The sequence below is a fragment of the Gymnogyps californianus genome, chromosome 1 (assembly GCF_018139145.2).
Source record: "Gymnogyps californianus isolate 813 chromosome 1, ASM1813914v2, whole genome shotgun sequence".
NCBI classification, from domain to species: domain Eukaryota; kingdom Metazoa; phylum Chordata; class Aves; order Accipitriformes; family Cathartidae; genus Gymnogyps; species Gymnogyps californianus.
This window is the reverse complement of record NC_059471.1, coordinates 145,770,958-145,794,270: the sequence shown is the minus strand read 5'-3', so window position 1 is coordinate 145,794,270 and position 23,313 is coordinate 145,770,958. Positions and strand designations below refer to the sequence as shown.

The 23,313-nt window shown below is 39.0% G+C and overlaps 1 protein-coding gene across 1 annotated transcript; it reads right to left on the bottom strand.

Moving 5' to 3' along the window:
- Window positions 1-22,491, bottom strand: LOC127017751 (solute carrier organic anion transporter family member 1C1-like). Its single transcript, XM_050899021.1, has 15 exons — window positions 22,447-22,491; window positions 20,060-20,202; window positions 19,300-19,441; window positions 19,053-19,185; window positions 17,462-17,592; window positions 17,097-17,243; window positions 12,412-12,510; window positions 11,386-11,622; window positions 10,052-10,216; window positions 8,487-8,682; window positions 5,959-6,124; window positions 4,208-4,389; window positions 2,702-2,766; window positions 1,398-1,515; window positions 1-618 (listed from the first exon to the last, which is right to left on the bottom strand). Exons 2-15 carry the CDS (start codon window positions 20,165-20,167, stop codon window positions 396-398), a joined length of 2,112 nt encoding a protein of 703 aa, XP_050754978.1. The 5' UTR covers window positions 20,168-20,202; window positions 22,447-22,491; the 3' UTR covers window positions 1-395.
- Window positions 22,492-23,313: the final 822 nt, after the last annotated feature.

Sequence of the window (23,313 nt, the reverse complement as noted above, 5' to 3'; positions counted from 1 at the left end):
GAGAGCTGTAGGACTAAATACAGAGCAAGAGGACTTGAAATAAAGTCTGTGAAAAATGGAAAAGAAGCTTATTGTGGATTTCTTATTTTTAATTTTTCAATCATAATCAAATTTATGACACTTGAAAAATTTTGGCTAGTCCTACTGTTGGTCCAGAAAGGGACTGAAAGGAAAAGGATGGGAGAGTTCCCCAAAATTTTGAAGACCTTTTCTCTCTATTGTTTCAGATGAGGAGAGGAAGAGGATAGGGTAAAGCAAATTAAAAGTCAATGTTTCAAAGATGTTTTTTTGAACCCCCAAAATGTAAACTAGCTGTTGAAGCCAGTAATTAGACCCCTGTTGTGCTTAGAAAAACTGAAGCATAGGCAAAGTTATGAAAAGACCTTGTTTCTTTTTTACATACAAGTTTCCTCACTCTCCTCTGAGGTTCTTGCACCAGAAAGAATTTCTTTTTTGTTGGCAGTAGCTGGTTCTTTGCTGGTTGATCTTTCTGTATTTTTAATATCTGTCATCTCTTTGCCATCTGGTTTGAAGCGTTTCATTATTAAAACAGAGAGCACTATGTATAAGAGAGAGCATCCTGCCCGTAGTCCTGCAATGAGGCCAAGATAGACATTTCTAGAAAAAACAAGGTGACAAAATATGTTTATATTAATAAAGCTTGCCAATTCTGAGTGGAACCAAGTAAGATATCAAATACACTTTGGCAAAACCATCTATTCTCAGCCAGGTATTGCTGCACATTTTGAGAAATAACAGACAGAAAGCAAACAATCTCACGGTATTTAGCCCCAGGCAGGTTCTAGTCACGTCCTATACTCCTAGCAGAAATGCCTCCTGTCTCAAGAGTGCTCCCATTCAGCAGACTGTATTTTAGAGCTGGAACAGGAGGAGCTGCACCAGCAGAGGCTTTTTGCCTGTTGTCCCAGCCTTCCCCAGTCCCTCAATGGCAGCACTCGGTGCTCCTGGCTGCAGCTCTCCATGCACCACCAGTCATTTGGGTCCCCTCTCCAAGTGGCTTTTGTGAGGTGTCTTATACATTAGGAAGCAGAGAAATGAGGAATGAGGAAGAGCATCTTCAGTGCTACACTTACTCCACGGTTTTTCAGCCTCCCACAAAGCCAAGGCATTGCAGAGTTATTCAGTGCACTAAGGCTTCAATAAAGGAACTAATTCTGGTGATGTAAGGCAGTGTACTGCAATGTCATATGTCAGATTGAATCAAAATTATTTGGCTTATTTGATTTATTAAGGCCTAGTCAAAATAAGCAGTTTTGGTGCTTTTAGCATCCTAATCAGTCTATTGACAATTGACATGGGCAAAGTAAATTGTTCTTGGTGCCCAAAGCTGCCTCAGAAGCCAAATTCCCAACTCCTTACCGAAGATTTTGGCTTACCTGAATGCTTTCGTGTCATATACCCGGCAAGATCCAGATCCCCCACAGTTTTTTGTTCCCCATTTCAAGCAGGTCTCGTCTATCAAGGCACCGAAATAAATAGGGGCTGGGAGTCCCCCTGCAAAGAAAATTCTTATTATGTGATCTCAGACATGAAGATCTCAGAGTTTAATGTCATGGTAAAGAAATGAAGAAATGAATCTCAGGGTTTCTGACTAATGGCTGCATAAAATGGGACTAAACATCCAGCTCCAGCTTTGAAATTCCAAGATTTGTGAAAATATTTAAGCAAGTACCTAACAGGAGTTGAAAGGATGGAAGATTATAGCATTATTATATTCAGTGAGGGAAATGTTAGTAATTCTACCTTAATGGCATTTTTATTAGAATTATAACTTCTGTTGTTTAAAGAAAAAGTATAACCAATGATTCTTTTTCAGTCCCCAGTGTGGAATTACGTGCCATGACATATTAATATTTATGTATACTAATGTATGTATTCAGGTATTACACAACAGTTTGCCATTAAAAATGGTTAGTTGAGTGCAAAGGGCTGAAATTAAGCACTTGCTGAAAACCAACTAGGTAATAAGTGTCTTACTTATGTAATACTTTTGAAAGAATTCCTTTCAGACAGTCATAAGGCTTTAATATAATTAGTAAGCTGTTTCAGGGATAATGTGTAGTTTTGTGAAAAAACCTATTTATTTCATAAAAGCACAAGATCGATACTCTGCAGCATTCAGCTAAAATAAGGAGATTAGGAAAGAGATCCAAATGACTACTTGGGCTTGTCTGCATGGAGAAGATTTCAAAAATCAGCAAACAAATGAAGATAAGGCAAGGTTTGCTAGAGGCAGGGCAGACTACATGTCTGAATACTTGAATGATTATTTATTGCAGATAAACACAAGAAAGAAAATAACAGGCAGAGTACATGGTAGCTCTAAGTGAAAAATGGTCAGCAAAAGGGAGCATAGGTGTTAAGGATATCCAGACTGATCAAGCTCAGGTAGTTGTGTCTGCGAATCAAAAAAAACCCCAAAATTACAATGACATTTCCTTCCTTCGCCTGATTCCTTTGTTGCATAGAAAAAATTCTGAAGAGGTGATCATAATATGTAATTACATACCAGGAAACATGTAGCAAGCTTCTCCAAACATTTTGAAGTGCATAGTCTGCTTACAAAGAAACATTTTGGAAAATGTCTTTTGTTCTTGTCTGGAGCAAGGGCATTGCACTGGCTAGCTTTGGTCTATCTCTTTGACTACCTACTTGAATCCCACAAAGAAATGAAGTTTACCTAGTACTCTACCACCTAAAGTTTCAATCCCAACAGCAAAGGATTTCAGGTCTGGTGAAACAGATCTAAAAAGGAAACAAAAATATTACATTGTTTTGGGGAAACAATAGAATAATGTAGCTATAGTCATGCTGTGAACATCTGCACATGCCCCATTGCAAGAGGCTTGTGGCTTACCTAGCACAGCTCACTCAAACCCTAATTGAAAACGTTCACCAAAGTTCAGATGTAGAGCCTCCTTCCTTTGACGTCAGTGGATGAACTCTCTTTGAAATAAATGGGAGAATCTACAGAAACTGATCTTGAACCCAAGGAGAACAGATTATAAACACTTTTGGGAGAGGATGCATGGGAAAATTAAAGTGAACCAACTAAAAGTAGGCAGTTCATGTCCATAAGTTAAGCTCCAAGAAGCTGCCTTGCTTTAGAAGAGGCTGTATTGTGCAGTGGTGAACAGAGGGAACAAGGGTGTGCAGTCCTTGCTAGCTACATGCAGGTAAAACCCACCTCTGCCTCTAGCATTTTACAGAGACAGCGAACGTGAGTTACCTGGCTACAAAAGCACCTCATTCCTACCAGTGGAGAAACAGCCTGTGTCCATCAGATGAACTGGAAGAACTGACAAAAAGCAGAGGGGAGTACTGAGCTGGCACAGGATCAGGAGGGAGACTTGCTATGGCCAGCCTGTTTCCTGAACTGGAGTTTATACATCAGTATATCATCTTTTCAGCATTAACATGAAAGGCTTCTCATTATACACATTAGTGTTCTGAAAACTGCCCAGTAAAGTTAGTCTTGTCCATAATCCAGGCATGCGGTAAGAACAGCTGCACTTAGAAATACTGCAGAAGAATCAGCAGCTTAGCCAAGAGAGTTATCTAGTCATGTGCACTGACTACTGAAGATTGCAATTCACCCATGAGTGTGAGTGGAAAGAAACTTCCATGTGAAAGGCACAGAACATTGTATTTTTTCAGAGTGTAAAATAGCAGTGCTGTTTTACAACTGAAGGAATAAAAATTAAAAAATTATTGTTGCTGACGTATCTCTGTTTATACCAGCTTGACAAAAAATGGGAGTATCAGACTTCTAACAAGGCAGAAAACATTGTGAGGCAACAAGGCTTAACAAAGGTGAATGTTTTTTTCCTGAGTAATGTGAACAGCATAGTCACCTTGGATATGGCTTAGCACCGCATCCTATTTCAAGTTCATTGCTCTGTTAAAAACATCCCTGTCATTGGAAGTGAAAACTAACGTTCAGAATCAGCATAAGGCCCACCCATTTCATCACCAAAGTATCTACTCAGCCTTAAATTGGAATTAAATTGGTGGACAGGCATTTTGCTGTGCTTCTGCACAGAGCTGGATTTCAGAGTACAGGCAAAGACTCAGGGCCCCAATTTGATCAGCATGCCATTCCTCACAATAGGAATGAAATAGTAGATACCATATTCTCTTTCTCTTTCCCCAAGCTTTATGGTCAAGGTAAGGCAAAGTATTTCACCTAAACATAATCATGTATGTAGGAGTGCCTCCTAAGGCTAAAATAAATGCACATGCAGTCTGTAATGCTAAAAAATAGGGAAATGCTTTGGTACAGCTTTCTCTTTGGCATTGTCCCAAAACTGCAGAGGAATTGCCAAGCCTGTGCCCTTGTCCTTCCACACAGCTGCAATTGTGAAAAACCTGAAAGGAGAAGATGAGAAGAAGAATTTATTTAGTCGGAATTCAGTGGCACAAAACTATTATAGTAGCTAGATTTTTCACTCCCTGTAACAGGCAGGCTGTTGTTTACACCGAAAGAACCTCCCTAATCATCTTTGCAGACTGATGACCAAGTTCATTGGTATGCTCCAGTCACTCTGAGCTGCTCCAGAGACACAAAGCAACTGTGACTCTAGTTTCAGCCATGCCATTGCTAGGACAGAAGGTGCTCTGTGTATGCTTAAAATGGGTCAAAGCTATAAAATTCAGACATGAACTGTTATCCAGCTATTCTGCTCAGGAATCCTATGAAGTAGATGAGTAACAATAAAAATATAGATGTGGACCCAGCAGTGCAAGCATGCATATCTATCATTATGTATCTAAAAGAGGATTTGGCACTGGATTGAGAGTGGGCTGTTTCATAGCCTTTGAAGTTAGCAGAAGACATGGGTTTGAAAGCCAATTTCTCTCAAGTGAAGCAAGAGAATATTGCTGGGATATATGGATATAAGCCTGAAAATGTTGCTTGTCTTTTTCAGTATTGTTACACGAAGACAATTCTGCTTCTGCCAGAAGACATGACCATTTGCACATGCTTCTGCAAACCTACTGTTTTTAATGGTCTTGCCCAGGTAGGGTTGTTTGAAGTTCCGGAAATGGCTTTGCTCCTGATACACTGAACAAAGTGGCCAGATGTATATTTATGGGACCTCTTGGCTGTACAATTTAGTGTTACGACTTTCTTTCCTGAGCTATGGCTGCTTAGGAAAGCAGGCAATTCCAGTATGATCTGTAATAATTTGTGAAACCAGCAGTCACAATTTTATACAGGTCTGTTGCACATGAGTTGACACCACAGATTTTGCTAGTATAACAACCAGACTAGTAAAGGTCTTCTAAAGCAAACCCCTCTTAGCTGTGTTGTACCTACACAGTAAGAGATCTACTGAGAAGCTTAAAGCCAAATTTATGGTCATCTTGCTGAGAAGAAAATAAATTTTAAAAAATCGAAACAAAAGCATTCAAGAAATGTAAGTTAAGAGTCTGAGATTTTCATGTTTTTCCTGAATAGCTCACTTACCTCACCCCAACTCTTTTAAAAACCCACCCTGCAACCTTCCACTCAGTTTCTACAAGGTTAAACCATACAGAATGGACATTTGTGTCTACAGGATTTCTTGATCACAAAGCCAAATAATTAATAGATCGAGAAATCTAGCTATATCTATAATCATAGAATCATAGAATAGTTTGGGTTGGAAGGGACCTTTAAAGGTCATCTAGTCCAACCCCTCCTGCAATGAGCAAGGACATCTTCAAGTAGATCAAGTTGCTCAGAGCCCCATCCAACCTAACCCTGAATGTTTCCAGGGATGGGGCAACTACCACCTCTCAGGGCAACCTGTTCCAGTGTTTCACCACCCTCATCGTAAAAAATTTCTTATTTACATCTAGTCTAAATCTACCCTCTTTTAGTTTAAAACCATTAACCCTTGTCCTATTGCAACAGGCCTTACTAAATAATCATCTATCCACCTATATATTTACCATATTCTTTCCCATCCCAGTTGATGATTTACATCCCGCAAAGCAGGCCGTCATGTAAGTGATCCCATTATCCCCACATACAGGGTCCCACTGATCCAGCTTGCAGCTGCAGTCAGCATTGCAACTGGTCATGAAGTTGTTTTTGGGAGAGGAAAGATGCTTTAATCTGGAGGAAAACAGAAAGAAATAAAAGAATTATTTAATCGAATTACATAGTCAAAATATCAGGGAGTAGGTAGGAAAAACGTGGAGAAAGTGAAGCAATCAACACGGACAGGTATCGGCTACCATCCAATGGACTGTGAAGTTGTCATATGGAGGCTAAATTAATTTCAACTAAACCAAACCTCTCTTGAGATTTTTCATCAAGCATTAACATTTTTATGGATTGTTGCTGAAAAGGCATGGAACTCGTAAACTAGGTATTCTTGGCTGGGAGGGAATATTTGGTATTAATTTTTCATTTGAGTGTTCAAGCCAAGAAAAAGAAAATCATACCTAGAATCTCTTGTCACCTGTAGACTGGCCATGCTTTTCCTTAGCAGTAGATATCATATCATATCTGGGTGCTAGAAGTGGTGATATAAAACTACATAAAACTACAGCAGCAAGATGTCCTTGACTTTTTTTTCACCAGATCAGAGCTGGTTAGTGGCATTCAAAGTTGCATGAGTCTGAGTGAGAAGTGCTGCTTCTGTCTTAGCTCTGACCGTATTCACCAGCAGCAGCCCTGCACCTGGGACAGCCTTGAGCCCCATTTCTCATCAGATCTCATTTCTTGTTGTATATTATCATGGAATTTCATAGCTTCCACTTTTAGCAACATTTCTCTAAGAAACATCAAAATCAGGGCCCAAAGAGTTAAACTAAGTGGATGACAACTAGAATTGAGAATTTTAAAAGTGGCCAGCAACTCTGAGGGCATGGTAGCAGGGCTCAATTTTCAGAAAGTGTTAGGAGTCCACCATCTACAAATCACCCCTGCTTTGAAGTCACTCACAAGATAAAGGAAAAAGCGTTCAAAATTTGCCTTTTTTTCCTCCTTACCTCTTAATCCAAAACATACCTCAAGGGGGCTACATTTCTCCTAAGTCTTTTAGAAGGGAAAATAACTGGGGGGTTTAGCCCTCCTAAGGCTGTTGCTTGTCTTCAAATTATAAATTTCTAAACAGGTAAAATAGTATGTGAGTTGCTTAACCAGAACAATCCTAGCACATGCTAAATTCTCCAGTCTCAGTTTTCCTGGGGAAACTGTAATTGCTCTTTCAGTGTTTGCTGTCTTGATGTTTCATGCTTTTTTTTTAATTCACTCTACAGTATCAGATGTTGCACTCAACCAGACTTATCTCCAATGCACAAACTTCTGACATCTTTTATGTAACTAACCTCAAAGTTGAACTGGGTGTCAGGTTTTCCAAGACAACTTAGATATTTCCCTGAACATAGGCTCAGTTTCAAAAAACACAGGACTGAGTTTCTGTCTGAATTGAAAATCTAGCAAGCCCTGCTGGATTCAGTTTAATCCTTTAAAATCCTTTGAAATTTGTTGGACCAGACTGAGCTAAATTTAAACAGTAGGCAATTGTGGCAGGCTGCTAGAGTCAGCAAAATGTTCTCAAGAAAGCATGACCATGGTCCTGGTAAGGGAGGGGGAACATCTGTTTGGGCAGCACACACTCCTGACGTGACTGCTTTCTACCTCCCAGCTGAGAAAATGGATGCAGGCAGGTCAGCAGCTCCAGATACCGGGGGGAGGCTGGTAACTCCCCATGCAGGTTGATAGCTACTGATCTAGAGGACAGACCCTTCTAGAGGCAAAGCCATTGGGGGACTATGGGGAAGCCACTTTCAACACTTTTTTTACATCCCACTCCCCACATGGTAGGAGGAGACTGGCTTTAAATTAAAGCTTTGAAATAGAACATAAAAACTTAATTTGCCTGTGATAAATTTTATCTTAATTAGCAATTTGCCAGAATATAGAGGTATATTGTTGATATCCAGCAATAAACAATTTAGAAAAAGAAATGCTCAGTTTAAACGAAATTTGAAAAACAGAATTGGGATATTCTACCCATCCGCAACACTAGGTATCATTTCAGACTGACAAGTCTATCTCAAAACCTAGGGTGTTCTTGTGTGTATCACCACCAAGGGAGCGGTAAAATGATATAATCACAGTAGTTCCACTCTAGCTGAAACCACTGATTGACGCTAGCAGATGACCTAATACAGGTCAATTTCAACAAAAATTTGTTGTCTTTAAACAGACACATATATTGGATTTTTTATGCAAAAGGATATAGCAATATGCTACAGTAAATCAACAGAGAAGACACGTTTCAGAACTCATCCAAATTCAAATCAAAATGTTTTCTAGAGTAGAAGGTTTGTAGCCCAGATGAGATTACAAACCCAGATTAGTTTGTGAGAGTAGAGGAATACGGGTGCGTGCACCATGTTCCGCATGGGGCAGGAAGCAACCATGACAAATGACACAACCAGGACAAACCCAAGGGGATACAAACCCAGAGTAGGGCGCCGTCAAACCGGCCACCTGGAGCACCTCACAACTGCACGTGAAGTACAAGAGGTTTAACAAATATGCTACTATAAAGGTGATGCATGCGAACTTTGCCATTTCAGTTATGTGGAGTTTGAATTTCTTGATCAGAAAGCCTCCTAGAAACATCCCCAGGATTGTGACAGGTAAAAGTATCACACCTGCAAATAGAAGGTAATAAAAATGTTAACTGCTGTCACTTGCATTGACCCTTTTTAGAATAAATATCTGGTTCTAGTAGTTTCCAAAATATCACATACTGACCTATTTTCGGACTGATCCTTTGAGGTTCTAAGACTTTTTATTACCTTTAAGTAATTTTGCTTACTTCCTCATTTTCTCTGAAGTCATGTTATGACTTTAAAAAGCTTAGTTCCTCAATATTCCCTACCTTTTTACTATACTGTTGTTTGTATGTATACCGATACAATAAAACCTATACAGGTGCCAGTTAGCAACTGGAGTAAATGAGATAAATGTCTCAGCTCATGGGCACTTCTTCATCTAAAATAAAACATTAAACATTCTGAAAGTTACAAAAAAAAATCTCCAAAATGAAACATGAAAGGAAGCAGCATCTGGTTTTGCATTGGACTCCATTTTGCTCTGAGAGTGAGTCATGGAAAGATTTGCATTGAGATTTAATCCATTCAGCATTTCACAAACTCCAGCCTGAATACTGATATGCTAAATAGAGAGGTTTTACAAGATTTTATTGTGAGGGGTTTGCCTTTCTCTGTGTGTTTTTTTGTTTGGTTAGTTTTTTTGGTCATGTGGGTTTTGTAAAACTTTACCTGCATCCAAAAAAAGATAGGAAAAAGAAAATTCTTCCCACATTTGTACCTGACCAGCAGCAAAGCAGGGTGCCTTCAGATTAAAGTAATGGAATATCAGTTCTGCAATGACCTCAAATACCCTGGTTTTCTTGCCAGGTTATGAGACCATATTAATCACTGTAAGATTAATATAATTTCAGCATTCTTTTTTTGTAGAACACTACAAAGAACTTATTTTTGAGGGAACTGGCAAATAGAAAAAGAGCTTTGAGCTGAATGAAATTACTCAAAATTTTACATTTTGGTTTCTTATTGCTTATAAAATTTGTATTTGTAATCAAAATGGAAGATCATTTATATCAAGATATTATTCTGAAAAGGAAAAATCACACATTTCATTAGACATTTTCTAAATTTTTTTCTTTTAGTTGTTACTTAGTTGCACTTTATGTGTGTTTTTTGTTCACAAGAACAGACACATTCATAACCCAAATCTCACTCTGAAAAAAACTTCAGCCAAAAAAAAATCCACCCAGTTCTAATAATCCTCTAGCTCACTAAATTAGTAACACAAGGAAAATTAACACTAAAATTAACATCCATTTTCAAAATATGGTAGGAAAATTAATAAACCATTACATACTTTTTTTTAACCATAAAAGTTCACAGAAGCTCCGTCCTAAAAAGGAAGGCAAAATAACAAAGAAAAGCTTGCTTTTTGACACTGGACTTTAAAAGAAGGACAGGTACCTACCAATTAGAAAGATGGCTCTTGCTACTGATACATTAAATTGCTGCTCCATAAACTTTGTCTCATAGGTTATCAACCCAACAAGAGAATTGTACTGCAGAATAGTGAGGAAGATGTACACCAGGAAAACTGGATTTCCAAACAGCTTCTTCAGAGCTGGGAAGAAATCTGCAAGGAAGAGGTATATGCTGTACACCCTGCTAAACACAGAGAAGCGTTGTTTCGACATTCTTTAGATAATAAAACTAACTTTGATTTAATTACTGGCTGTATTGCAGGTTATAATTCTTTGCCTGTCAAAACATATGCTTGCTCAAGGGAGAGTTTTCCTCATGGCCAACACATGACTTGCAGGAGCAGCAGGGCTGGATGGCACAGTGGGTGCTGAACTGGGAATCAGAAATCCTAGATTGTCTTGTGTGTGACACAGGACTGTTCATCAAAGGCGCTAAGGCTTGCAACACTGATTCTCATCACCTGTACAGGAGAGTGTCCCTAAAGGAGCATTAAGACTCCCTACAATGTACCATGTGAAAAGTTTGGTGCCTAAAGCAGGAGCCTTCACAAACCACACGAGAGCCCCACATGAGGCTGATATTCCGAGAAAGGGAGCACCTGACCGAGCAAAAGGCTGGAACCTTTCCTGAGACCCTTGATTAGAGTATCTAAGTCCATGAAATTAAAGTGAAGACAAAAACCTGCATTTAGCCTGTTGTCTGGTTGTTGGCACACTTGCCTAAAAGATGAGAGTTCAAAACACATCTGCCGTAGCCACTGAGGGATGTACATGCATACATACCTATGAATAAAACCCTTGGGGGAGTCCAGCAATGGGTAGTCAGGTCTGATATTGCCTATATGAGGTTAATTTAGGATCACTGAGCTCATACACAGGAGCTGTGAATCCAGTGAAATCCCTCCAACAGCTAATGTAGTACTTAACACCATGTTTCCCTCCTATATGTTGGCCTCAGTGAAACAGTAACCTGCCAGCTGTGGATTGGTTATTAATGAGAGATGGGAGGTTTTCCCCCCTTTCCTTCTTAATCATAAGGTTATAGCTGTAATACATCCTATGACAACTACTGTGTTGAACTGAGAATTTCTGGTGCTCAAAGCAACAGCTCGAGATTTTTCCAGCTGTCTGACATAAGGAGAGGACTGAAACACACCCTTAGCATGTAATTATAATACTGCAAATTAAAGAGAGCATTTTTGTCCATCATTTGCACTACAGAAACGTGCATTTTGCTGAGGGTTGTGCAAATCCATCCTCAGCTCAGAATGAACTCCTGAGAGAGAATTCACATGCAAACATTTGGGCAATAATCTTTCACCTTTTACTGCCTCTGAGAATTTTAACTGTGGCTGAGCTGGGGTGTCTATTTTACAGTGATCTCCTTGAACAGGCAAACAACTAATCTTCAGGTTTTCATTCTCTCCTTCTTTTGGTAAGGAGTAAGGCAAAAACCAGAAAGGCAATGAAGCAATGAAGTTGACTGCTCCACAGATAAGCAATCCAAGCCACCAGGCACCAACCCAACGGGTATCCTTAGGATTTATGCTGATGGCATCTGTAAAACACAGAAAGACAGGAAAACAGATTAAATATCATGCAGAGCAATTAAACTTACTATAGGTATCCTTATATATATTATTTAAAGATCAGAACAGGTGACTTATGTTTCATATGGAGAATTGAAATGCAGCTTGTATCAAATCAGTCCCATGCAGTCAAAAATAGATGTCCCCATTTAGACCCATGGTGGCATTTCCTTGCCACAATCTTCCCACACTTTCTGTGTGAATGAGTGACAGCAAGAGGGCCCTTCACCACTCTCCTCCTTCTTCCATCCCCAAACTCAACAGTTTTTCCTTGAAGTTCCTCAAATTTTCCCTGGGATTAGAGACTTGAAAGTGATTTGAACAATGAAATAAGTTTTCACATGAATCTTTGCTGCATGCTTTTTAAGAGAACATAATTTTTGCCAAGTGTTGAAAGAGTCCATGAGCAAAGGCCTTTCACTGTTCCCTCAACGTGGGGATGGCCTTTCATTTGCTCATTTGTTCTCAGCTGTGCAGTAAGAGTGTAATAAGTGCGTGCACAAGCATAAAAAGAGGTGCAAAATTTTTCTGCAGTGGAGTCTTGCATTTTTCTGCAGAGGAGTCTTGCATCAAGGGCTATTCCAGTCACACTACAAGGCTGCAGATATTAAAATGTAAATAACACCAGCTTTTGAGTAGGAAAAACTCTCTAGAGAGCCCCCCTTTTTGGAGTTGTAAGCTGGGAAGGTGCTTCTTGGCATGCAGGTTCCTATATACAGCCATCTTCTCAGTTAATGCACCACCCCACAGTCTCTTACCAATATCCACAACGCCAATGTCAACCCAGAGGCTGGCACAGAAAGATCCAAGCAGGAAGCCCAGGGTTGGCCCAAACATGCCCGAGGATCTCACCAGACCTGTAAGAGAAGGGAGGCAGCACAGGAGAGTGAGCAAAACACTGCGCAGACAAGCACACCTTCTTCTCTGAGGGCAGGGAAAGGAGAGAGGAAGGAGGAGACAGAAGAGGGGCACAGGTCATGAGGGGATGTCTAATGGGAAGCTTCTGAGCAGCAAGAAAATAAGCCGCAAGGTGCCAGTGTGCTAGGTGTGACAAGGAAGCAGGCTCTTTCACCCACACAGGGCTTTGCCGAAGCGAGCGCGGTCTCACACGGACCCCCGCATGCATTTCATCGGCAAGATTGGTGTCTTGGAACGAACAGGAAGAAAGAGAATAACATTGCAATGATTTTTATCCCTTCTCCTCCCTACTTCTCAGATTTTTGTAGTTGCATTGTTCAGTTTGTGGAGGTTAACTAATGAACATACAACTCTAGGCCCATTGGAGGTATCATAAGTCTACCTGCAACTCTATTTACAGCTTGCATGATGTTCTGTGATTGTAGAAGTCAGGACTTTTCCCTGTACTATGTATTCAGGTCTCTAGTTTAATTTTACGTAGCAGTAGTTGATCTGATGATGTCCATATAAGAAGGCACATCTTTGCAGTTTGGAGTCACCTTAGTATGACAGGGACAATAAAAGTACGTGGACATGGAAGTAGGTACAGGACCCTGAGAATATTTTCGGTAGGCAACAAGGAGATATAAGTGTCCCTGTGTGTGATCAAAGTTCATTAAACAAAATCTTTGTTGATTCATTCAGCACCAGAATGAGCAAATCAGCTAACTGTTGTGTTAATACGTACTTATCCAGCTGTAAAAAAAATCAAGAAATCTAGTGATCAAGTAATGAGTTCTTTAAAAGCAGCTTTCAGTTTTGCTGAAAGTGAAGTTGGCCTCACTGCGCCTTCCATTTCCCTCTCTGTCTCTGCTTACAAAGGAGATAACATGGGATTAGAAGAAGGTGGGATGCCCCTAGGAGCAAATGAGTAAGCTGTGAAGGCTAGCAGAAACCTAGGAAGCTAGGACTGCATTTTGCTGACTGGGTATGTAAATACAGTGCAATTTGATTTTGGTGACCACTGCTGGCAATCAACATAAAATAAAAATATCCTCAAAGTAATTCAAGCGTAGGTCCTCACATTCCCTTGTCACTTGTGTTGATCTGTTGAAGTTTAGTTGTGAAGGGGTAACAGTTTCAAAAAAAGTTCAGTGATTCGGATTTCTGAATTTTAGCATGGAACTGCCACCTGGGAGTTGTTTGAAGTTGCAGAAGGCTTAATTCTATTAGAAAAAAAGGAATTCTTGACCCAGTGCTTGTCAGTTCTTGCCCACATTCAGCACTATGCTCTGTAAATCCTACTGTGCTGTTCTGCTGCAGAGATTTTTCTCCTGTTGGTTTTGCAAACTCTCTTCTGTGATGGCTCAGCTTATGATCAAGGACTTCTGTAATAAATTCTTACAGCATAGTTTAACCATATGATTTTTCATCTTTGCTTCATTGCTCCAACTGCATATTGCTCTCATTTAGTTCTCTCATTTTACTTCATTGGAAGACCTGGCCTTTTAGACTAAGTTCTGATGCTTCCAAAAGGACTGACTTCTGCAGAGTCAGGATTTTGACGCCAGAAGCCAGGAATTAGCTCTTCATGTTTATTTATCAGTAAGTCTAAAGCAGAACTTACTACTCAGAACTATGCAAGCTCATCTCCAAAGCTCCTATACTCAGTGGCAAATTTCTAAAATAAACAGATAAAAACCAGCACACATACCAATGGCCTTGTATATTGTATGCAGTATATTTCTTTAAGATACCATAAGCTATCAGATAAGCTAAGAAGTGTATGTGCAATAATTTTGCATATGTATAGTTTTTAAATTAAATTTCACACCTGCATACTGTTTAAATTCAGGAATAACTTCACTAAGATAGTATGCTTGTATTGTGATAAAACAAAACCAAATAAGTTCACTGTGACATTCTCTTAGCATATTTTTCCTTTGTAATATTTGTTCTTTGTAATTAATAAACAGACTAAACAACAAACAGTAAATCATGCAGACTTATCAGTTAATCAGCTGCTGCATATTGACATAGCTCAGCCAAGCTCTTGTATTGATGAGTAATTTAGCATGTAACAGGTATTAAAATGCACAACATACATTGGCCTCAGATATGTTTTTATTGAAGCCATGGGTTCAATAGATACAAGAGTATATGCTAATGTTCAACTCTGATAAAATTTCATTCATGCCTCTGCTTTGGTGAGAAATCCATGGAAGTGAACTACTCCTCATTAAATATCTTTAATTGTCTATTATTCCTCTTACATGATAAGTCTGATGGCTACTGCCATTAATTAACCATGTCAACATTCAGTTTCAAATAAAATCAGAAATTCATTTTAAAAATTGGCTACTGAAAGCTTATTAGTGTAGGTGAAATCCTCATATGTACGTTGGCAATTCTTCTGTAGGAACCTAAACAGAAGCAAAACATCTGAAGACCATAAAATACCTGAATAAATTAGGCACTTAGCGTGGGGGAGTATTTATGAAATAACCTCTCAGTCAGAGCGGTTGGCCTCAAAGGTCACTCCACCAAAGGCCTGTCTCAGAACAAAGCAAACCACTGAGATCCTGATATTCCTGTCTCTTGACAAATGCCAAATGCATGTAGACACAGAGGGTCAGATCATTATACCTTCCAGTCATACTGAATGGTGACCCTACACAGAAGAGATTTTCAGGTCTGTATATGGTGTACAGTGCGTTGTACAACCTCAGGAACACATTGATAGCCTGGTAGAACTACATAAATTTAAAAGGTTCTGTAAAACTCAGTCTGAAAACTATAGAATTTCCTGAAAAAAAATTCAATTTCCTGTCTCACAGACTTCTATAAAAAAGCTACCATCCTCTATTAAATTCTGTAAGACAGCTTAACAAAAATGCTAATTTTTCCTTTTCTGTTCCTTCCTATGGCAACTCTGGTTTTATTGCTGTCCATTATCATTTGCACTACTACTCTGCCAAAAAGATTTTAATGCATTCTATTGACAGTTAATAATGTATTCTATTGATACTTTAAAAAAAGCTGTCTCTGCCTCAAAATAACTTATGTTCTTACTCAACAAAACATCTAAGGAGAAAAAGGAGAGACAGGAAGGTGAAACTTCTTGCTCAGGGTCAAATAACAAGATCAGTGGTCAAAACTCATCAGCAAGGCTTGACTGGCTTTTTTTATTATAGGACAATTTTTTTTGTATTTTACAAAAACACTGATCATAAATTGATTCAGTCAACTCATGAAAAAAATCAGGTATAGAAAAGAATTAAAGTTGGTCAAGAAAATTAATTTCAGCTCTATGGAAAAGACTATTTCAACATTCACTTTTTTTGCAAATTGAGTCAGTCCATCAAAATGGAATAAGAGACTGAAAATTGCTATTCAGAATGTTAAAATGAAATATTTTCATACGCTGCAAACTAAATACTTTATTTCACTTGCATGACCCAAACAAATTTTCATTTTGGTTGAATCCATACTATTCTCTGTGTCTACTTTATACTTTTAATTTCCCTTCCCCAATAGTCCTGAACCCATCGCAATCTCTCCCAGATCAGATTCTGACAAGAAAATATTTCAGCTGAACTTTTTAAAACATCTTTAATCAGAAGCTCAGAGGTGATTACCAATATTTTGGACAACTGCTGAGTGGAACTTTTGTTTTTGTCAGCTACCTTCAGAATACTTCCATTTTCTTCAACCTGCAGATTTCCTCATCCCCAAATGAAGACATTTGCAATGGCCTTACTTATCCTGCAGCATTACACATTGAGTTCCTCCTGAAACTGTGTCTTACTATCTTTATGACCAGTTCAACTTCACCAAGTTTACTTCAGGAAGCAGTTTTGACCTCCTTCAGCCGCACAAACACTCCATGCTATTAAATCAGTTTGGCAATAAATTAATTAGCTTGGGTGTAAGTCTTTCTGTCTGGGGCAATAAGCTATCTTCCACCAAAACACCACCACCACAATCCCAATTAGAAGGGATTTGTTACAACATCCTGGCAAGGGTTTGGTTTTTCCTTCGGTAACTAGTGACTTTAAAAAGGTTTCATCAGGAAGTGTGCTGCATGTAAAATTCAAAAAGTCAGGTAAAAGCTTCTGAAACACATTTACATTACTGTGATTACATTACTGATCCTTACATTAAGGATCATTCTCCTATCTGTGAAACAGCGATTAGGAAGAATTTTATCCTTTGAAGCTGTGGTACTAAAGATGATATGCCAGATAAGACAGATACAACTTCTCATTTCGGAGCAACAAGTATTGAATTATGCTTCTCTTCATCGCAGAGAAAACTAGCACATGTAGCAGAGACCACGTGGGGAAAGCAAAAGGAGCATCTGGGAAATATCCTTCAAAAATAAACCTGAGATCTCTTTTGCATAGCTTTTTTGTCTCTGTACAACTCAAAATTATCCAGAATAGAGCAGATACATAGATTTTTTTTTTTTTGTGAGTATTCGCTTGGCTACAGAAATGTTAAAGAAAAGAATGCTTAGCATAAAAATCACTCATTTGCATATTACCTATGTAAAATGCTGAGTTTTCTTCTTTAGAAAAATCATCAATATATGAAACCCCCAGCGGCATAACTGGTGCTTCCCCAATTCCACGTAAAAGGTTCCCCATCAACACAAAGAGCCACAGATAGGAATTTGTTGTTTTCTCACATCCTGCAGGCCATAAACATTTACATTTCTATGAATATAATTCTGACAATACTTTATTGCAACAGAAAAATAACATAAAATATGGTTTTTTACAATCATTATAGGGTGAGTTTGTATATATCATGGTTTCTGACAGGGGTTTTACTGTTTTCCAGTAAAAGAGGGTGTATAAAATGGGGACAAGTAGAAGAAAGGAAGCCAGAATCAGAGCTTTTGCTTACCAAAATTTTTCATTGCGTTGGGTGTTTCTGTAGCATCTGTGACTAGATGGCCCTCAGATGATGCTGGGGAGCAAGCTGATACACTCGTAGAGGAGTTGTCCACAGTAACAGTTATCCTTTCATAATTATAACTGGAAAACAACTATGTAAAATATAACTGACACATGAAAGACTCTGCTTTGCAGGAAGTGTGTATTAGCCTTGTGTTCGTACATGTTCATTCCTGTTACATGCAGGCAAAGTGGAAGGGCAACCCATTTCCAGTTCTTTCACTTTAAAAAAGATAGGTATCTTCATACCTTTTTCAAAATGCTCTGGCCATTCTAACCCCAATATTTTCTTAAGCTAAAGAGCGAAAAAGCTGCTTTCAGGGCTTAAGAGATCATTCTTTAGACTGAAGGACAGAGGCAGAGTCCATCCACGTCTGTCTACATACAATAGTGCTGATGTTTTTCCATACTGGCACCGGTTTCCTACCTATGTGACAGCTGTGTAACGTAGAGATTTCTGTGCTAGTTTAAAATTAGCTAGCTAAGGATCTAGTAGTAACCTATCTGTGTCTATAAAGAGATTAACATAGGCTGCAAAACACGTGCCAGTTTGTCTGTGTTTAGGCAGCCACTTACTACAGCAAATCTGCTAAGTAAATCAAAGCCAGCTTGAGTACATTTATGCTACATTGGGATAAATGGAGAGAGCAGATATTCCCTCTGACCGTGCAATCAAGTGGTAACCTTTAATATTGTGATGGATGACGGTGAGGTCCCCATGGCCACTGGGTTTTGCTCAGTGTTGTGGAGAACGGGTAATCTTCAGAACTTGGCTGTGAGTTTGGGTTCAATCAGAGATTTACATAGCTCTGTTTCTGGCCTGTGCTGTCCCCTGCAGTGCAGGTTCCCAAGTAGAGTAGTGACTGTGGCCACTTTCCATACCATGGTCCCCAGATATAATTCTTTCCATACCCTCCTTGTCACAGGCATTGGTCTTGGAACTAAAGAAGATGCACAAATAAATTTGAATTTTTGAGGGACAGAGGGGTTTATTTTCAATTACTATTCAGTAAGGATGCCGAAGGATTGGAGAGGTATGAAGTGCTTTTGACAACTATGTAAGCACTAAAGCTTAGATGTGAAGGGGTATTTAGATATTTAACTCTCCCTGAGTTCAGTGGAGATAGTTACAAATCTTCATCATTTTAAAGAGCTTAGCATGAAGAGCCACCACAAAGAAAGAAACCTCTTCCATCAAGATCTCATTACAGTTCATTTAAGCATAAAAAAAAGGAGAACAGGTTAAAAAAAAGTATGTATCTATATATATCCATCCCAGGTGAAAAATTCAACCCATTTTATCCCTAATTATGTATAAGTTCTGTAGAAACCTGAGGTTTCTCTCTCACTTACCTGTAGAAAGAGATAAGTTTTCAGAGAGGAAATCAGAAAGTCAATACTAAAAAATCCACTTATTAAAACCTTCCTGTTATCTGGAAGAAACTATTATTGTCAAGCTTTTAACTCAGGTATATGATTAAAAAAACACTTCATATGGTCAAGTTCAATTAGCGCACAATGTGAAAACTCTCTATATTTACCGTCCCATTAGGAACTGAGGCATCACTGACAAAAATGCTCCTAAGGACATGATGAGACATCCAACAGCAATTACTTTTGGTCGATGAACTCTTGGTCCAAGGTAGCTCACCAATACCATTACCATTAAGTTACCTGCATCAACAGGAGAGAGAACCAGTAAGATTACAAAAAGAGATTTTTTTTTTTAGGGGAAAAATGTATTAAGAAGCAGTATTTTTAATCCACTTTCAAAGAAAGTACACATACCTATCTCAAAGCTGCCATCAATAATGCCAACAATTGATGATGAGATTTCAAATCTCCTTTCAATTTGACTGGACATGCTCTTCATGTAGCTCCCAGAAAATCCTTTGGCAAAAAAGGAAAAAGCTAGAGCTCCAAGAAATATCTGAAGAGAGAAAATAATTGAGTTTGCAAAGAAAAAAATTTTTCTTCATGGCTGGATGCCTGAGCAGCCTACTCAAGAGACACAAAAATCAAATGTTTTGCTTTCTAATTCTCTGTGAAGAGATTCTTCCTATTGTTTTCATTAAAACAGAAGATTTTACTTTCTCTTTCAGGATGGCCTCCAAAGCCTCTTCTACTGCAAAGAAAAAGAAAGTTGACATTGACTGTGCGCACCTTCTACCTTTCTACGACATACTGTTTTAGTTGTTTCCTTCCTTAGGGAAAACTTGCAGCACAAAGTTGTTCATTACTGGTACTATTACTATGGCGTGTCTCATTACTCCTACTTCTCCTGTTCTAAAAAACATGGATAGAAAGATATAGCTGCAACTACCACTATGACTATAGCACACTTCTAAATGATTCGTTATGGCCTCGCTTTTTAACTTCTGAACACATTTGTTGACTTCTGTGTGCTTGGAATCACAACCTAGAGCGTTGTTTCCAACACGTGTAGTGTCAAACAGTGTCATACGGAACTAACTGAATTTTGATAGAACTTCAGATTGTCATTTTCAGTATTCCAGAGAAAATATGTGGTGAGGGCTCCTCTCCATACCTTTAACTTTGAACAATTATGGCACACGCTCTTGGCAGGAACTGTGCTGCCATCGCTGTCCTGGAAGAGTGACTTGTCTTTAACTTGGCCAGCAATTGGCCTGTCCATGGTTTTCCTCCTCCAGATCTGTTATGTAGGTCTTCCTGTTTGGAAAATATCACTATGATTAACTATTATTTGCATAAGAATAAAGGTTCCAATGTTTTTCAGACATACTAGATGGTGAGACACTACTTGAGATGTCTACACATTGACACCTTTTCTCAGGAAGGATGTTAAAGAGTGTTCAAAGTGTCATTATAATGAGTTAAGGATTGGTGCATCTGCTTTGTGAAATCTGCTTTCTAAAAGGCTTCAGGACCTTCTTGGATAGATGAAAAATTTAGAGGCAACTTGCTGACAGTTTTTAGAAATCTTTGTAGAGAAGGAAAGTCCCTAGGCAGCTGGAGGCTAGGAGAGTATGTCAGAGAAACATCTTCACCATGCTTGAACCAATTCTTAGTCTCTTTTAGGTATCCGCATTTGATCACTGTTCCAGGCTAAATGGGGTACGATCCAGTAAGCTCCTGATATTATGTTGTATTTATGAGGATTTTCCCTAACTGCATAATCTATGAATTTGCAGAAATACTGAACACTACTCTGTACCATTCTGTCAACATTCCTATGAGTAACGTTATTTATTGAATAAATGTTTGTAGAATCAGACCACAAATGACTGAGGAGAAAATAGGGTAAGAGATATGGTAGGTAAAGATTTATTAGGGAAAAAGAGGGCACTGATTAAAAGAAACGAATAATGACTACCTTTAAGTCCACAAGTGTCCACAAGTTCCTGCAAGACGGATGATAAATGTAGCTATTTTAATGAGACTGCCAAAGTTTTCCATTTAAACATTGGCTCTGATGTAAGGAGTTATCTTAGCTACTTTGGTTGATGTAGATTAAGCTGCTCAGGGGAAACCAACTAATATAGAGAGATTTGGAATGATAACAAGTCAAAAAGAGCTATGGCCAAGTTCCTCTGTTGGAAAACTGGTACAGTAGTACTGAAATCAATTTGCTCTGATATACATTGGCACATATATTAGAGGAATATAGAGGAACATAGGTCAACAAATTGGCCTGTAACATTTCCTCCTCAAGACACTGGGATCTTAGATATCCCACTCTGTTTAATTCCTCTGGGAACGTCTCAAAGTTCCCCTCCTGCAGGCACCAGAGGCCAGCTGACCCATAAGCAGAGGCCATTTAAGTGTCATGAGGGATTTTTGACACAGGGGGTGGTAGGGCTGTGGCAGGGTCCCAGGCTAACCTGCAAAGGTCACTCTGTTCCTCTGGAGAGCTCAGTTCTCCCAAGCAAGATGCCCAGGAGCAACCTGGACTCCCTGAGAAATGTCCATCCATGCCCAGAAAGGACAACACTCTCTTAGCAACCCAACATCCCCCCAAAAGTTGTTCCTGATGACTGTGAATAGACAATAAAGTCTAATAGAGAGATAAGAAGCCTCATAAGCACTCTAACTTAAATTTTGTAGTTTTTAGTTCCAAATCCTACTCCAGTAGGATCCACCAAAAGTGACTATGAAAAGCAAACACATGTATATTTCATTGATCCACATAAGAAATTTCTAAGGGGACCTAACCTTCCTTAGACCATCTTCAGCAACTCACAAATCAAAAAACATTGAAAAAAGAAATTATAGATAATTAAAGTATGTTGAATTCAGATTTACCCCAATCTTTACAGGATGGGAGCTGAAAGACAGAGTTCTCTAAAGCAAATACATTTGTTATTGATTTGTATTTTGCTGATGATTAACTTTGTGAAACATCTGACTCTGTTAAATAAACAGTAATTAAATCAGTGACATGGTTTTCTTTTCACAATATTTAATGTTATGCTGCTAGCCTCATAATCTACCTTAAACTTACAGAAAATGTTAAACTGTATAAACACTTCTCTTACACCTAATGAAACAATAACATTTTCCATAACCACTCTATAAAAATCTGAACTTTGGCAAACCAGTGAATCATTGACACCAGTGGTATTTACAATTAAATGAAGCAAGAAAAATAATACAAGATTTAATTTATGACATTTTTTTTAAATTAATTAATGGTAATGAATAGTTTTTGTACAGAGGTATAAAACATCCCACTGTCCACAGTGCTTATCCTTTAAAAAAAAAATCTAATTTGCAGAATTGTACCTTTGCACTTTACATAATCTCTTTCAAGTTTAGTGACACTGAGATGTAAAAAAAGCCTGGTCTGTCCTGCACTAGCACTTAACAATTAAACAAACGAACGCACAAATAAATGGAAAGAAGCAGGAAGGGAGGCTGGGGAGAGACAGCGAGAGGCAGAGAGAGAGAACTTACTTTGTGTCACTGCGGTGTCAGGCTGTTTCTTTCCTGTGCCCTAGGGCTTTCAGGCTTGAAGCCAGCACGACGTCACAGCAAAAGCGCTGCCTACTCCAAGAAGTGGAGCACTCCACCACATTTTTTTAAACCTTGGATTTCCTTCTTACGGTGATTGCAAAACTTTCCCACAATCACTGATACAAAAGCTTTGCAAAAGAAGGCAGGTTTCTTGTGTTGTCATTACTTCGGCAGCCTACCTGCCAGCATGCAAGTGGTGTCAGCCTCTCCCGGGAGGAACAACTTGTTTTCTTCACTCTTTTTTTTTTTCTTAAAGTCTAAACACTAAAGCTGCTTTAAGCACCTCTCCAAAGCAGACTCCCTACCATCCACCCAACAGCCATGGAGTGGCTCAGCTCACGTACAAGAGGAATGCCATACGTACGGCTCCCTGAGAGAGCAGGCTTTTTTTCCAAGCGTCTTACCTGCAGCCTCAGTAACTTGCACTTCTTGGTGCCTTTGATGAGGGTCAGTAGAGATACTAAGGGATGACTTAGCTCCTCAAAGGGCATGAATTGCATATTGACATCTGCCAGTTTTTGGTATGGGCCCTCTGTGTCACAACCCCAATGCAGAGATGCAAGATGGCTACCTTCATGGAGACCTAAAGAGAAGCAGATGCCATCAGGAAATCACAGCCTCCCATCAGATCCCCTGCCTATTATAAATCAGGATTATTTAACACAACCACAAGCAGTTCCTGCAGGTGCCAACAGGAAATGGGGGATGACACAGCTATCCCTCCAAGCTGACTACAGACTGGCCAACAAAAAGAGTGAGCCCAGCTCTCGCATCCTAACCAACCACAAGTAGAAAATCAGCTCTCAC